At 40.9% G+C, this 14020-nt stretch overlaps 2 protein-coding genes across 3 annotated transcripts in view; one reads left to right on the top strand and one right to left on the bottom strand.

Moving 5' to 3' along the window:
* The first annotated feature begins 1305 nt into the window (after positions 1-1305).
* ss18l2 (ss18, like 2) lies at positions 1306-2625 on the top strand. Its single transcript, XM_020630512.3, has 4 exons — positions 1306-1435; positions 1668-1744; positions 2151-2235; positions 2331-2625. Exons 1-4 carry the CDS (start codon positions 1367-1369, stop codon positions 2382-2384), a joined length of 285 nt encoding a protein of 94 aa, XP_020486168.2. The 5' UTR covers positions 1306-1366; the 3' UTR covers positions 2385-2625.
* Positions 2626-2914: 289 nt separating this feature from the next.
* The window catches only part of garre1 (granule associated Rac and RHOG effector 1), a 37670-nt gene continuing 26564 nt past the window's right edge, over positions 2915-14020 (bottom strand). For both annotated transcript variants that reach the window (XM_020630388.3, XM_065953147.1), the window contains exons 8-14: positions 12247-12344; positions 11372-11497; positions 8756-9876; positions 6817-6982; positions 5687-5824; positions 5371-5446; positions 2915-4945 (exon numbers count right to left, since the gene is read on the bottom strand). In XM_020630388.3, coding sequence (XP_020486044.2) covers positions 4595-4945; positions 5371-5446; positions 5687-5824; positions 6817-6982; positions 8756-9876; positions 11372-11497; positions 12247-12344 — 2076 coding nt within the window. In that variant the 3' untranslated portion in view covers positions 2915-4594. The remainder of the gene's footprint in view (positions 4946-5370; positions 5447-5686; positions 5825-6816; positions 6983-8755; positions 9877-11371; positions 11498-12246; positions 12345-14020) is intronic.

Here is a 14020-nt window from a genome sequence, read left to right as displayed (position 1 = left end):
CATTTTTCCAATTAAAATATGAAACAGCGTGCGAAACAGCCAACAGGATAACACAGGCCATCACAGGCTGCTAGAACATCCTTAGCATTGTCCTGCAGATTTCAGCAGACATTAGTATCTACAGGAAGTAGAGGCACACAACTTCTGTGTTCAGGGACCAGCTCCCAGGTCCTGAAATCCTCCTCAAAGTCCACATTGACCCCCCTGGATGGAGTCTGGTCACCAGTACCTTTGCCCGCCTCAGATCCACGATCAGTTCTTTGGTCTCGTTGAGCTAGAAATGGTTTACAATGCTAGTAGCAGGGATAAAGTGTGCATAGTATTAGTAGTTACAACAAAGTATGATAGCGGAAGACGGATATTGGTAATTATAGGAGTTGAAGTCGAGCAGCTTTAAGATTCAGGTTAACATTTATCATAATGATAATCGACGTATAGGTCCACTACATCGATCCAGAGGAACCTACGAGACAAGGACCAGATCAGGAACTCCCAGGAAGATATATGGTTCACAGCTTGAGGAGCATCAGGGTTCTGACCCCTTAAATCAAAGCTCACTCAAGGGTTCAAATTCAGTTTAAGCCTGGTGACTGCTTAATTTCTCCATTGTGTAAGCCTCCTTTTAAACATTACCATTACAGTTATACTAATCTGTCTTGATAAACAAACAGAAACATCAACAGTAACCAGGACATCCACTAAAAGAGCAGCAGCAAGTTGACTCAGGTGGTGAAGCCAAAACCTTGTTTCTCAACACTTACTCCTTCAGACCCAGGTTTCAGCCTCAATAGGACTAATGCCCACTTTGGCCTATTAGTAATGTAATGTCTTCTTAAAGTTTTTTTAGATTATTGAATTCAAAATGCCACTGACATTAATGAATAACGTACAACAAACACAATACATGTAGCCTAATGTAATCAGATTCAGCCACACTTGATTATTCTCCTCTTTTTTTATATAAAAACACTCTTTTTTTAGAACATTTTCTCAATTATTCTCCTCTTTTTTTATATAAAAACACTCTTTTTTTAGAACATTTTCTCAATTATTCTCCTCTTTTTTTTAAAAAACAATCTTTTATAACATTTTCTCAATTATTCTACTCTTTTTTAATAAAACACTATTTTTTATAACCTTTTCTCAATTATTCTCCTCTTTGTTTCTGTTACAGTGACGTCACGTCACACTACAAATAAATGTTTGGTTTTTAATTGGAGGCTGCTATCCTGCTAACGCTCCAGCAGGTGGCATACAAAAAACAAAAAAATGAAACAGACGTCTACAAATAAAATCGACGAAGAAGAACAAGCGACCGTAACCGGAAGTGGTATGTTGTAAACAACCGCGACTAACCTGTCTCAAAATGTCTATTGTTTTCGTCCCAAAGAAACTTCGCGGAAAAGCGAAAATCAATCAAGAAACAATACAGAGGGTAAGACACAGTTACAGCACATTTAATAAAGAGGCTAATAAAGCTTACAGCGTGTATTCTTAAACATACTTCAGTTTATCTCTCATCCTGGCTCCATGCTTGATGAACAGCATCATTCGTTTAGTTCTCTGCATGTTGATAGTTTGGTAATGAACATAACAACATGTGTAATATGAACGTGTGAGCTAAAGTGTGTTAGTAAAGTGGTTGTTGTTGTTGTTTTGTGTCACAGCTGCTGGATGAAAACGACCAGTTAATCAGGTGCATCAGTGAGTACATGCAGAAAGGACGAGCAGGGGAGTGTGTTCAGTAAGTCAAACTCATGGACATACTTTCTACTTTTTACCACTGACATGTGTTCACTGTCAAAAATAGCAAGTCTCTCTCAGCTATCTCAAGGTTCCTACTTTGTCTCATAGGTTCCTCTGATGGATTCATTTTAGCCTTACATCTTTCATCATTATTATACATGTTAGAGAGCTGCTCCACTTCTTCCTAAAATTTGTTTATTAGGAAAACATAAACTTTACAAGCAAATCCACTGTCAACATGAACATTTCTGTGTTTCAAACAGACACAAAAACATAGAAATAAATAATAATGATAAAAAAATAAAAAAATAATACACAAATAACCATAATCACTGGTCACTGATGTTTGTGTCTTTTTCTGCAGTGTATTTTCAGCTGTTGTTAATTTCTGCCTTTTCAATCAGATACCAGCAGATCCTGCATCGAAACATCGTCTATCTGGCAACTATAGCTGATGCCAGCCCAGACACAACGCCCTCTTCTTCAAGTGTGAGGACAAAACACACAATTCATCCCAAACTATTGTAGTAAGAACTGTGCTGCTGGCTTGCTTCTTCCTAATACTTCTTTGTTTGTGTTTTCAGTCTACCTCCAGTGAAACCCCAGCACCTGCTGCGGATGGACATGGAATGACGTGATAATGGCAGCCATCTGTCAGTGCTGCTGGGATTTGTTGTTTTTGTATGTTGTTGGGAATGTTTTTTACATGACAAAACAGTTCTTGTAAATATGTCTTTTTTTCAGACATATTACTTCGCTGTTATCATCCAAGTTGTACATAAAGGAGAAGTTTGCTGTTTTTATTTGAAACTACCATATGAAATAACTTCTTGCAGTGCAGTAGTTCAATTTGTGACACAATATACATTCTCAAAAACCCTTGATGTATTGATTCATCATTTACTTCCAGAGTAGTTTTAGTTATTACCACAGGTAAATCTTTATAGAGTGCACAAAAACTAACTGTTATATGGTAAAATGTCACTTCATTTTAATGCACATTATGTTTGTAAAAGTTAAATTGGATTTAGCTGGATTCTTGCCTTCACTCAGCCCTCAATGCATCTGAATGTAAATGTTTTGTAGCAGGCCAGCAGCTGAGAACAGCTTTAACATCCGGTTGTCAAAGTAAAAAAGCATCTTGTAACAGAAAAACTACAGAAGACAATTTTTTGAATTGCTAGTCATTTTTTATTCATTTTTTGCATTGCTGGTACACTTGGAAAGATTCAGTTGCCAGCTCAAGAGAACAATAAGCAACATAAGCCAAGCAGTCCCCCTTCATATCTTCAATCAGGGCAACATTTTTTATGATCTTTTTTTCTTAAGTTGAAGCCACTAGTAAACCATTTGACATAGCTGAGAAGCTAACAGTTACAGCCCAAGGTCTGTAATGATGTCTTTAGAAAAGGCTGCAACAGTTTAGGAGATAACACAGACAAAAAGCAACAAACCCTATATCTTGATTGTGCAAAGCACATTAACTATAAAAAGATATATATTTATATGTATATACAGAAAACAACTCTCTGTAAACATGTTAAGTATGTTAGTTTTCTGAAAACATGGTGTCATTTCATAAATACAGGCAACATTGGCATCCCCAAACATCACAGAAAGATAACATTCTGGGCTTTTAAATACAGCCCATTGCCATAGAAACCAAAGAAACAAGGGCTCAAAAAAACAGCCTCATCACACAATGTTTTAGTGTTTAGCATGGCATATTTGGTAACCTTTATAGATAGATGGAGTAGTTCAACTGTAGGAAAAAAAATGTGCTTTTTCACATATTGGGAGGCGGAAAAATGTTTCTGTAATATGCCTACAAGAATATTAATGTACAGTAATGGTATAACATGTAAGAAAATACAAAAATAAGATTAATACTGTCAATAATTGTTCAAGAAAAATATTGTATTATCAAACAGAAAAGAAGTTAGGGTTACAGGAGTTAGTGTCAAACAACCGCCAATTAGAGAGGAGGAGAAAAAGAATGGATGTGAAAATGTTCCCTAATGCTCTCATCCAGTAGGGCGTGTAACATCACCATTTCTCTTGAATCTCACACAGCCTCTCATCTCGTTCAGCACCATTCATCTTCTGAACAACGCTTTGGTTGGAAATAATATTCTGCAAGTGCTATCAATACCAACATGGCACATTGTTACTGCTATAACTCTAAACTCTGGTCAGTTGTTGAAAAAGTAGTGTGTTTCTCTCAAATGACACCTCTGCAGTGACTTACTATATTTTTTGCTGAGCCTGCTCAAAGCCTCTTAAAAAAAGAACTAAATATTTATATTTCAACTTCAGTATTTTACAAGCTATGAAACAGTAGATGGTAGCTGTACTCTGAGTCATCTTGCATGAGATTTGGCAGTTACAGCTATGTAGACACAGTATATTTATTATGGGCAAAATGAGAGCATTTACAAGCCTCTGCCCCCTTGTAATCTGCTTCTCTATACACACACATACACACACACACATTTAGCTGCAGAAGCAAGTGGGTGACGGCTGTACACATCTCCGGCTCTCGTCTGAGGAGACGTCAGCTCAACAAACAGACTAACCGCTGCCAGCATGACACATGCACCTCTCTCATAGTTAAAACATGGCAGTTCAAAAGACTTCAAAATACTTCTCTTTTCCAAATGTGGGATGTTTGACATGGAAAAATATAGTTAGAAAAATGTTGAGCCAGTGTGTTAACTTTAATTTTGCCTTTATCTGCAGCCTAGAAATCTTAAATTGAGTTGGTGTGGACAGTGACGGCTGCTGCTCAGCCCACTCGTCTCACAGAGCTGCAGGCCCTCTGTGGCACTTCACCGTCAGTAGACTGTGATCAGTACTGGTGAAGGTAGGAGGGCCTGTGCTCGTGTTTGAGGGGGAAGGATTTAAAGCCCTTGGTCATGGGTTTGTGTTGCTGTTGTTGTTGCTGCTGCTGCTGCTGCTGCTGCTGGGTGAAGGAGGGAAAGCCAGGGGAGATGCCGGTGGAGGGGGAGCAGTCGCTGGCAGTGGACCAAACAGGAGACTGCAGCATCTGCATGGAGTCACTCCACTGGGAGGAGGGAGGGATGTTCATCTGGTATAAGGAAGAGCTGGGATTAGGCATGGTGTTGGTGTGGGTGTGGGTGTGGGTGTGGGTGGAGTGCTGCCATGGTGCTTTCGGAGGCCAGGTTTTAGTTTTGCTGTCCTGTGGAGAATGAGAGACGGGAATCAGTAAAGTTGAAAAGGTTGATGAACTCCTGCCTGATTTTGAATTGGGGACAGCATCACACACATAAGAAATTATTCTCCATAATCTCAAACATGCTCACACTACAAGATATTAATATCTTGGAACATCACATACTTCAGGATTTTACGTCCCCCCGATTGTCGGGAAGAAGAAATCTGACCTCAAATCGGCCTGATAGTCCTTCAGTGTGAGCCAGGCTTTATCCTAGGTACGTTTAGAACTGTTCCTTTTTTTTGTAACTATGGTAACCAGGGATGTCTTAACTGTACAATAAATGACAATCTATCTAAAAAAGGAAAAATAGAACAAAAATTCAAATATTCTCCTTGTACAATTTTTCCAAGCGTTCCACATGCACAGGGTTTCTAATGAATGCTTACTTGGTTATCATCGTTCATGTGATGGAGTGGTGGGGAGGGCAGAGTGCACACCTCTGGCTCACCACAGCTGTGTTTTCTGAGAAGAGAGAAAGATGAAGGTTTGGTCACACAGTGGAGCTTGAAAATGCTCTCTAAGCAATAAGTATCAACAAGCATTTGATAAGAAGCGATGAGGAACAAAAAAATGGCTCTTGTAGTTTTTTACGGAAAAAAAAAAAATCCAAAATTGCATTTGATGACGTTGTATGATACAGTAAGACGTTGCTGGCTGACAGTAAGGGGAAAAAACGGGCCCGTTTGGGACTTTGGTACTTGCCTCCTTTGTTTAACTGCAGCTACAAGGTCAGGCCCAGAAAACATGGAGAACAGACTGTCGCCGTTGGCTGAAGATGTCTCGTCGCTGGAACTGGCCGAGTCCCCCTGATTGGCTGACCAGCTGCTGTTAACAGCATCCCTGAGGAAACAAGCAGAGGAGGTGTGAGCGCTGTCTGACTTCTACTTTCACTAAGGTGGTATTTAAAGGTATCACAATTTGAATTCATCTGGCTTGACTTCCTTTGATGTCACACTGTTTATACGACACACAGGGTTTAAACCACTGCAGTAATGATTGTTTCACTTTACATACTCTTTCTGATTCATCTCAGCAGGTTGGTGCTGTCTCACACTTCTGGGCTAAATTTGATGACTGCATTCACTAATAACATGGCAAAGGCCTTTTATATTGATGAAATCTATCGCATAAATAATTGAATCAAACATTGCATGGCAGTAGGGTAATTGTGCATGTACAGCTGCTTTTCATATTTAAAAAAATATATAGACGTCAGATTTATTAAAGCATAAATGTCACAGATGTTATGTACAGAAAACTGTCTGCTTTTAAAAAAATGGACTCTGTACTGATTTGTGTTGTCTGCATTTAAAAGGCAACACCACGTATAGACTTCTCAAACTCCAGACACAGCAGATTATGTCACACTGCAGGTGACGGATAATATTTTTTTATTTTTGCATTGATCAACAATTCAAAACCATTGATATAAAGTCAAATATTGATGCATGTGATCTAACACCTCTAGCACCATGGTGCATATCATTTATAAAAAATGTCAGGAATAGTTCAGTTCAAATAATAATGGAGTGGTTAAGTCACTGAGTGTTTTAATGGGCCTATGACATTAGTGATGATGATGAGGGCTCCTGGCTTTAATCACAATCCGGTCAGATTGTGTGATATCAGAAGTAACAGATCAATACATCAGGATTTAAACCCGATAATATTGATCAGTAATCTGTTTGATGTTAATATATTTGTTTCTTGTTCTTCTGTTTGTATTTGTTGTTCTTGTTATATTATCAAAGACTTTTTAGGGACACATGTTGGGGTGCCAGTTTTAACCAAAAGAAAAGTCTGGGAAATGTTTGACATGAACAGATACGTACCCCTCACTGTAGTACTCTGGGTGGGACCAGGTCCTGTGCTGCTCATCAGGCATTGGCCAGTTGCTGCGTGGGTTGCTTGGGCGACGGATGTGCTGCACCTGTCGTTTCTGCTGCATGGCCTGACTGACGCCGGCGACGTAACGTGCAAACTCCGGATCAGAGCCGACTGCGCATGGAAAAAAGGGAGGATAAACACAACTATGAGTTTCTGACAGCCTCAGCTTTCTCTTTTGCTCCCTGGAGCTCAATTCGTTTAGCCAGACTGTTGACCATAGCAGAAAATCACAATAGCCGTAAGTCAGCTCTGCACAATGGGCCTAGACTGCGATCAAAAGAGCCTGCTGCACTGTAAAAATAGAATCCCACACAGGCCAAATTCAGCATAATCTGTCAACGTACAGTCCATCAGCATGCAGGGAACATAGCCACTCACACTGTCTGCCCGACATCCATTATTCACTCAGACTCAGGGTTGTACATAGCACTAATAATGCATCAGGTGAAGACACAAGTGTTTCTGTCAAACTGAATGTCCAAAAAAATACTAGGAAAAAAGTTTTTGTAAATAAGCCAGTTCTAACCAGTTTTGACAATCCTGATGTATACGCTGAAACCAGACAACTTGGCCATAAATAAAACCAAGCAGGGATATCATTGATCCCCATTTGCCATTACAGTGATGTTGGTTTTTGTGCATGATGATGTCAAGCCATTTCATCTTTATAATCGTTAATAATCGCATGTTAGAAATTCCAATATTTAGCATTTTAAAAAACAGAATTGTTCAGCTTTTATTTTGAATTTTTGTTCTGTTTTAAGCTGAGATGACTTTACTTTCTGTCTGAATTCAACCCTGCTTTTGTTTTGAAATAAAGGATCTCCTGGTAGATCGTAGCATAAACACTGAACTAGGAAAAAGGAATTTGTACGGATCAAAAACTAAAAGAAAACAGTGAAAATAACCTGTAACAAAGTGAAATGTTTGATGTCACGAGGTGGATATTACGTTTAACTCATCAGCCGAGCTATCTGAGAGTTTTTATAAGTGAAATGAGACATTCAAAGATGCAGCAGTGTTGATCTTTTCATCAATGTGACTACAGGGAGACGCTGCGGTGACTTATTCAAAGTGCACCTAAAGAGACAAAAAAAAGGATGTAGTTAATCGTAATTTAAAAAAATTAATGCATTATTTTCACACCTTCATTGTGATTAACTAGTTAATGCTGACAGCTCTTATCGTAATCTAACAACCCTAGTATTGTAGTCAATTCATGTTTTCAACTGATGTCTGAAAACTACATTTTGTTTATTGGACAACAAAGGTTTCAGTCTAGACGAGTTTTTTAAGAGATCAAACTACATGAAGGTTTTCCACTGGACTACATGGACACAAAGCACCAATGTTCTGAACATTAGTCTCCAGGTTTGATGAATAACTCACTAATAACTGCAGCGTTAGTCACAACAACACTGCCTAGCCGCTTGACTGTGGTTTAAAAAGAAATGACAGTGTCAGCAGAGCCACACACACACACACACACACACACACACACACACACACACACACACACACACACACACACACACACACACACACACACACACACACACACACACACACACACACACACACACACACACACACACACACACACACACACACACACACACACACACACACACACACACACACACACTGAACTCAAACAGAATAAAAAGTTGATAACACTATAGGAGATATTTCACCTTTTTTTTTTATTGGACTTTCACCTTTTTAAATGTTTCATTCATTGGTCACCATCTAACTGGAGAAGGTGTGGTGGCCCAATTTCTTTTTTCTGTTGTTTTCTTTAAGTGTGAACTGCTCTTCAAGTTAACCTGTTACAGTTTGATAGATATGGTTTCCATAAATACAATCAAGAGAGTTGGATCTCACCTGCAGGGTCAAAGGGCAGCGTGTCTCCCAGAACTCCAAACACTCCTTCACTCTGGTCCCTGTTGGGCCACGTGTTGTTGCGGGGCCCCTGCGGCTTCTGGCCCAGCATCTCTGACATCACGCTGTCCATGTAAGTGCTGACCAGACCTAGACTGTACAGATCCGAGCTAAGATCTGGCAGTCCAGGAGAGCCCCACTGCCCGATTGGACCCAGGGGTGACAGCCCTGCGGGGGGCCCCTGTGGCGGAGGCTGCTGCCCAGAGGTGCTGAGCCACTTGGCTGCCACTCTTTGCTGTGGGAGGACCTGGGGTGGGGACTGCTGGGGAGGAAGCTGAGGAGGAGGAGGCTGTTGCTGGCTAATAGGCTGCAGGAGGTGCTGGTAGTACTGCAGGGCCTGTGGGGAGGGCTGCTGGGGTGGCGGAGGAGGGGGCTGCTGCTGCTGGGGCTGTTGTTGTTGGGGAGGAGGCGGCGGCGGCTGTGGTTGTGGCTGAGGCTGCTGTTTCTGCACCGATGGTGGAGGCTGAGGCTGGGGCTGGGGCTTGGGCAGAGTCTGAGCCGGCGGCTGCAGGGCATTGTGAGAGATAGATTGGGAAGTCGGTGGAGGTCCACTTGGGGGCTTCAGCTCGGCAGGGTTTGCAGACGCCACAGAGTTCCTCCTCATGACCAGGGGCGAAGCCTGCTGGGATTTTCCCATGTTGAAACCTGAGAGAAAGTCGATGACGTCCTGCATCTCCTGGTCAGTGGGTAGGTTCATCCCCTGATCGTCTGACACTAAACCGTTGGCCAGCTGGCTTTGCTGTGGAGAGTCCGGGGTGCAGGACAGGCTGCCCATCTGCAGGATGCTCTGGATCCTCCCGTCACTATGACTCAGGCTCTTGGCCTTTTCCTCAGAGCTGCTGCTTGTTAGCATGCTGCGAGATGGGGTGCTTGGGATGGAGTAACTACCACCACTATTAGAGCTGGATGAGACCTTCTTGGTAAACTTAGAAGTCAGCTTGGATATTGTTTTAGGCAGTCCACCGGAGGTCTTGGAGCTGGTGCCTGGGGGCAGGTCTGCCTGGCTACCATAGTCTGGGCTCTCCCGCTGCAGCTGAATCTGAATAGTGGGTAGGGCCTGCTCTCTATTGGAGAGAAGAGAAAGACGAGTACTCAGTTGTTTTGTATTACTAGTAATTATTGCATTAAACTAAATTCAAATAATAACAGGTGACTGTTAACCTGTAGTGGGGTTCATTTTTACTCTTTGGTTCAGGCTTGGTTTATGACTCGGGGATTAAAGCAGGAAAAAAAAGTAACAGAGGAGCTCCCTAAAGAAGCCCTTGTAATTTTAAATGATGTTTCCCATCTAAGATACTGATATATTTTAGTTTTCAAAAGCTCCAGTTATAGGTGTGACCTCTTTTGTTGCTTCTTTAACAAATGAATTCCTGAAAAATGGCCCAGAATTAAGTTCAGACCCATGCAAATGTACTAGTTGTCACCTGTTAGTGATATTCCTGAATAAAGAAAACTCTAGAGAAAAAATTAAAAATATGATAAGATCAAAAAATGTAGGTAGTGTGGTCGGGGGGAGAAAACAGATAATAAACACAAATTAAGTTTTTGGGGTAATTTTGAGATTATGCTCTGAAAAAAAGACCTGAGTTTGAAGTACTCCTTCACTAAAGCAGCCAAAAAGCAGTAATTCCACAGTCTAGAAATACCCTCTTAAAAGTTTTGCACTGCTGTCAAAATAAAGATATATTAGCAAAATATCTGAATTTATTCATCATATTTTATCATTAATCTGAAATCTAACTTTTCCAGACTAAATATGTCATTCAAATTAAGGGGACTAAGAAGTTGTTTTTTAGCCTTTGAGACAAAGTGCAGTAACAGGGAACTACAAGGACACAGCAAATAGACAAACACATGAGTAGACTACATCACATTTTTACAGCACTTAAGTTTATTCTTAGTTACTTTCCTTCCCTCCTTCAGAAACATAGTAAGCTTGTGCTAGTTAATTAAGCTAATATAACTTGAAACCATGGTGTTGTCAAATGATCCATTTATATTGGGTCACTGCAAAAACACTGCTGTGTTGTATCACCAGTTGATGGTTCCTCTGTAGCCGTCGTCTTTTATTTTATTTTTGGATTATTATTTATTTTGCTGAAGGTAATCTGATTTATGGCTAACTTTTGCATGTCACGGGATATAGTTCTGCTGTATTTCACACAGCCAGAGTAAAAAATGTGTAGCATTGTAGCATACAAACATGACAAGTCCAGATATGAGGGGGCAACATGCCAATGTTCACTACCAAAATAAAAGCCTCACAATGCAGAGACAGTGGGATGTCTTGATTGGACATCGTCTAGCAGATAAAAGTTATTAGCACACAGAAATGTTATAAAATCCAATAGCATAATTGTACTATTGATACATGTGAAATACCTGGCTGACAATAAAATCAGCTTTTAGCATGTAGAGTTATGTTGACTTTGATCAAATATATCAATTAAACTACAAACTGAACCTATACACACTGACGATTGTCATCCTGCTTCAACACCGCATTATAAAGAAGAACAGATAGAAAACACATCACCTGTGTGAAAAGCATCCACTCACCTTCTCTCCTTCCACTTGTTGATGTCAAACACTGCTGTGTAGAGTACGTCTACTAGACCGAGGGTTTTCTCCGGGTCCAAACTTCTCTGAAGCAAGGACATAGTGGCTGGGTCCTCCTTCAGACACCTACATATGTACACACACACCACAGGCAGGGAGGGAAATGGAAGAAAATGTACCTGTTTTTTTCTTGTTATGCTATGGACAACATCCTCTGTTCATTGGTCACTCAAACTGACCGCTTCGTCACCTTCAGTGCTTTAAAATAAAACGACTGACTTTAAAATAAGTTAATTCGATAATTAAAGTATTTTGTGCCTTTCTTTTTGAAGGACGGAAGGTTGCAATGAATAGTATGGGAAACACTGGTATTGCACTGGCTGAGTGAACCAATATAGTATGAGCATTAATTAAAGGCAGGGTTGGTAATTTTAGAAAACTACCATGATTTTCAAAGCAGCATTCCCTCAGTGCCCTGTCTGCAACCACCTCCCTCCCCTCTGTGTTCCCTCAAAGCCACGCCCCTCATTTACATGCACAAGCGCCATTGGTCCAAAGCAGAGCTAAGCTCATGCGTTCAGCATGATGCAGGGAGGTTCATGATTGGTTCATCAGATTGGTACCTCTTGGCAGACATTGGTCAAAGTTTTTACAGGCTTACAACTGCTACAGATGACGGCTTTTCTTTGTTCCTTTTTCAGAGCACATGAGTTATTAATTTCTCTCAGTTTCAACCAAAATCTTAAAAAGTCTATCAGGAGAAAATTACCAACCCTGCCTTTAAGCCGCAAAATGATGACCTTTGATTATTATTTTAGCTAAAGATAACACCACTGGGTATCTGCTTCTTTAAAACAGTTTCTTGATGTGCTTACCATGTAGAGGGAACCTGGACCAGCACCTTAGAGCCCTCGAGAGTGATCTGGGGAGCGTAGGCCTCCTTATTCTCAATCTGAGCTGTATCAACAACCACCTGTAGGGACAAAGAATCACACCTGCATAAACACTTCCCCAAAGAAACACTTTCTATGTAGGATTTCTATCACAAAGGTTTCCAATTTTGATTCTTTCATTCTCAACCTTTACAAAACTGACTGCATTTACCCTGTCATGCATGTGCACAAGTCTGATTCTGTTCTTTATCAGCCATGCTTACATGAAAAAAATAAAAACTAGAAGTAAAAGCCCCTTTAAATGTGTCTGGTATTAAATTCCCTCAGAGTAGAGAGAGGCAGTTCAAGGTGAGGAAGCTTGGTGCATTCAGCCTGAGAGGACAAACAGGCCAGCCTTCCTGCTGCTTGTACCGGTCACATTTATTTGCAAGTTCTTTGAAAGTGGCCTTGGCTCCTCGAGACCCACGCAACTGGGTCAGCAAGAGGGAGAAAAGGTGGGAGGAGTCTATTTCCTGTATTTCAGGAAGTTACTCCATTGTTGTTAAAAAAGCAGGTGTATCCTCGGAAAACCCAGGCTGCTCATGCAAGAGACTCTAGGCATACACAAACAGTCCATCAGCTATGTCGAAACACATACGTACAGGTCATTGGAAACAGGAAAGAGGAACAGCAGCTAAATAGACAAAGTCAACTTTGTTGCTGCTCTTGGAAAGTAATGACTAGCAGGGGGGAAAAAAAAGGAGTTGCTGCTGAATGATGTTGCCAGGAACAACAGCAGAACAGATATGATAACTCTGACTGCGAGTTTCGTGTGGGTGTAGAAGAAAGACAACAGGGAGGAGAAAGCCTGCGTTCTGAAGTATGAATATTGCATGTCGATAATGTATGAGTATGTATATGCAAGTTATATAAAGGTGTAGGGAAGAGACCACACGTGAGGTTTTTTTTTTTTGTCTGTGCAGTCTGCTGTGTGATCTATTTTGGGTCGAGTGGCCATAGGCTCAGATATGGAGCTAATGCAAAATGCCCATCTATCATCCAGGGATTGTTTTACAGTTAGCACGGGGATGGGAGGACCACACCGTGGAAATAAACACTGGGTGCATAAACACACTAGTGTTACTGTGAGGAGGATCCAGCCGCTGACCCTCCCTCCCGTTGACTCTTTGTCTCAGCAGAAGAGGGAGGGGGGTCTGTTTGCAGACCCACCCACCCACGGGGCGGCCATCCTTCACCCAGATGCTGCAGGAATGTTTCTTTCCCTTTGTGTCTCTCTGGTGTTTGTTTACACCTCTCTACTGCCTCAAAGCAAGCCGACAGATCTTCTCATCTCCATTACAAATCTGATAAACATTGAAATGCAGGTTGCCAGACCCACAGACGCACAAAAGGAAAGGAGTGGGCTAATTTATGCATTAGTGTCAGAGAAGAGCTACAGGCCTGTTAAAGTCTGCATGTCATCTCCTTTCTGCTAATCTGTAATATCAACTAAACTGTAGTGATTGATTTGACCAGACCTATCATCTTTTGTAGCACCTTATTAGAAAGGAGAGCTGATTAGATCAGACAGACAGAATTTGAGAAACTGTTGAAAAGTTGTGGATGATAATGGCATTATGATTCAATATTTTGAGATGTATTGCGGTTCTGTAATCAAGTTGGTATTCACAATATTTAAAATCTAATTCAAGGAAAACTGTCAAAGAAAATAAACAGTATCTGAAGCTGCAGCTGGATTGATTCTCAGTGTGTCGAC

The sequence above is a fragment of the Labrus bergylta genome, chromosome 3 (assembly GCF_963930695.1).
Source record: "Labrus bergylta chromosome 3, fLabBer1.1, whole genome shotgun sequence".
NCBI classification, from domain to species: domain Eukaryota; kingdom Metazoa; phylum Chordata; class Actinopteri; order Labriformes; family Labridae; genus Labrus; species Labrus bergylta.
Note: the sequence above shows the minus strand (reverse complement) of the source record. Positions and strands in the feature narration are given on the sequence as shown.

Coding starts and splice junctions, on each gene's coding strand:
- ss18l2 (XM_020630512.3), top strand. CDS start 1,367: ATGTCTATTGTTTTCGTCCCAAAGAAACTTCGCGGAAAAGCGAAAATC. Junction 1,436..1,667: donor ATCAAGAAACAATACAGAGG/GTAAGACACAGT, acceptor TTTGTGTCACAG/CTGCTGGATGAAAACGACCA. Junction 1,745..2,150: donor CGAGCAGGGGAGTGTGTTCA/GTAAGTCAAACT, acceptor CTTTTCAATCAG/ATACCAGCAGATCCTGCATC.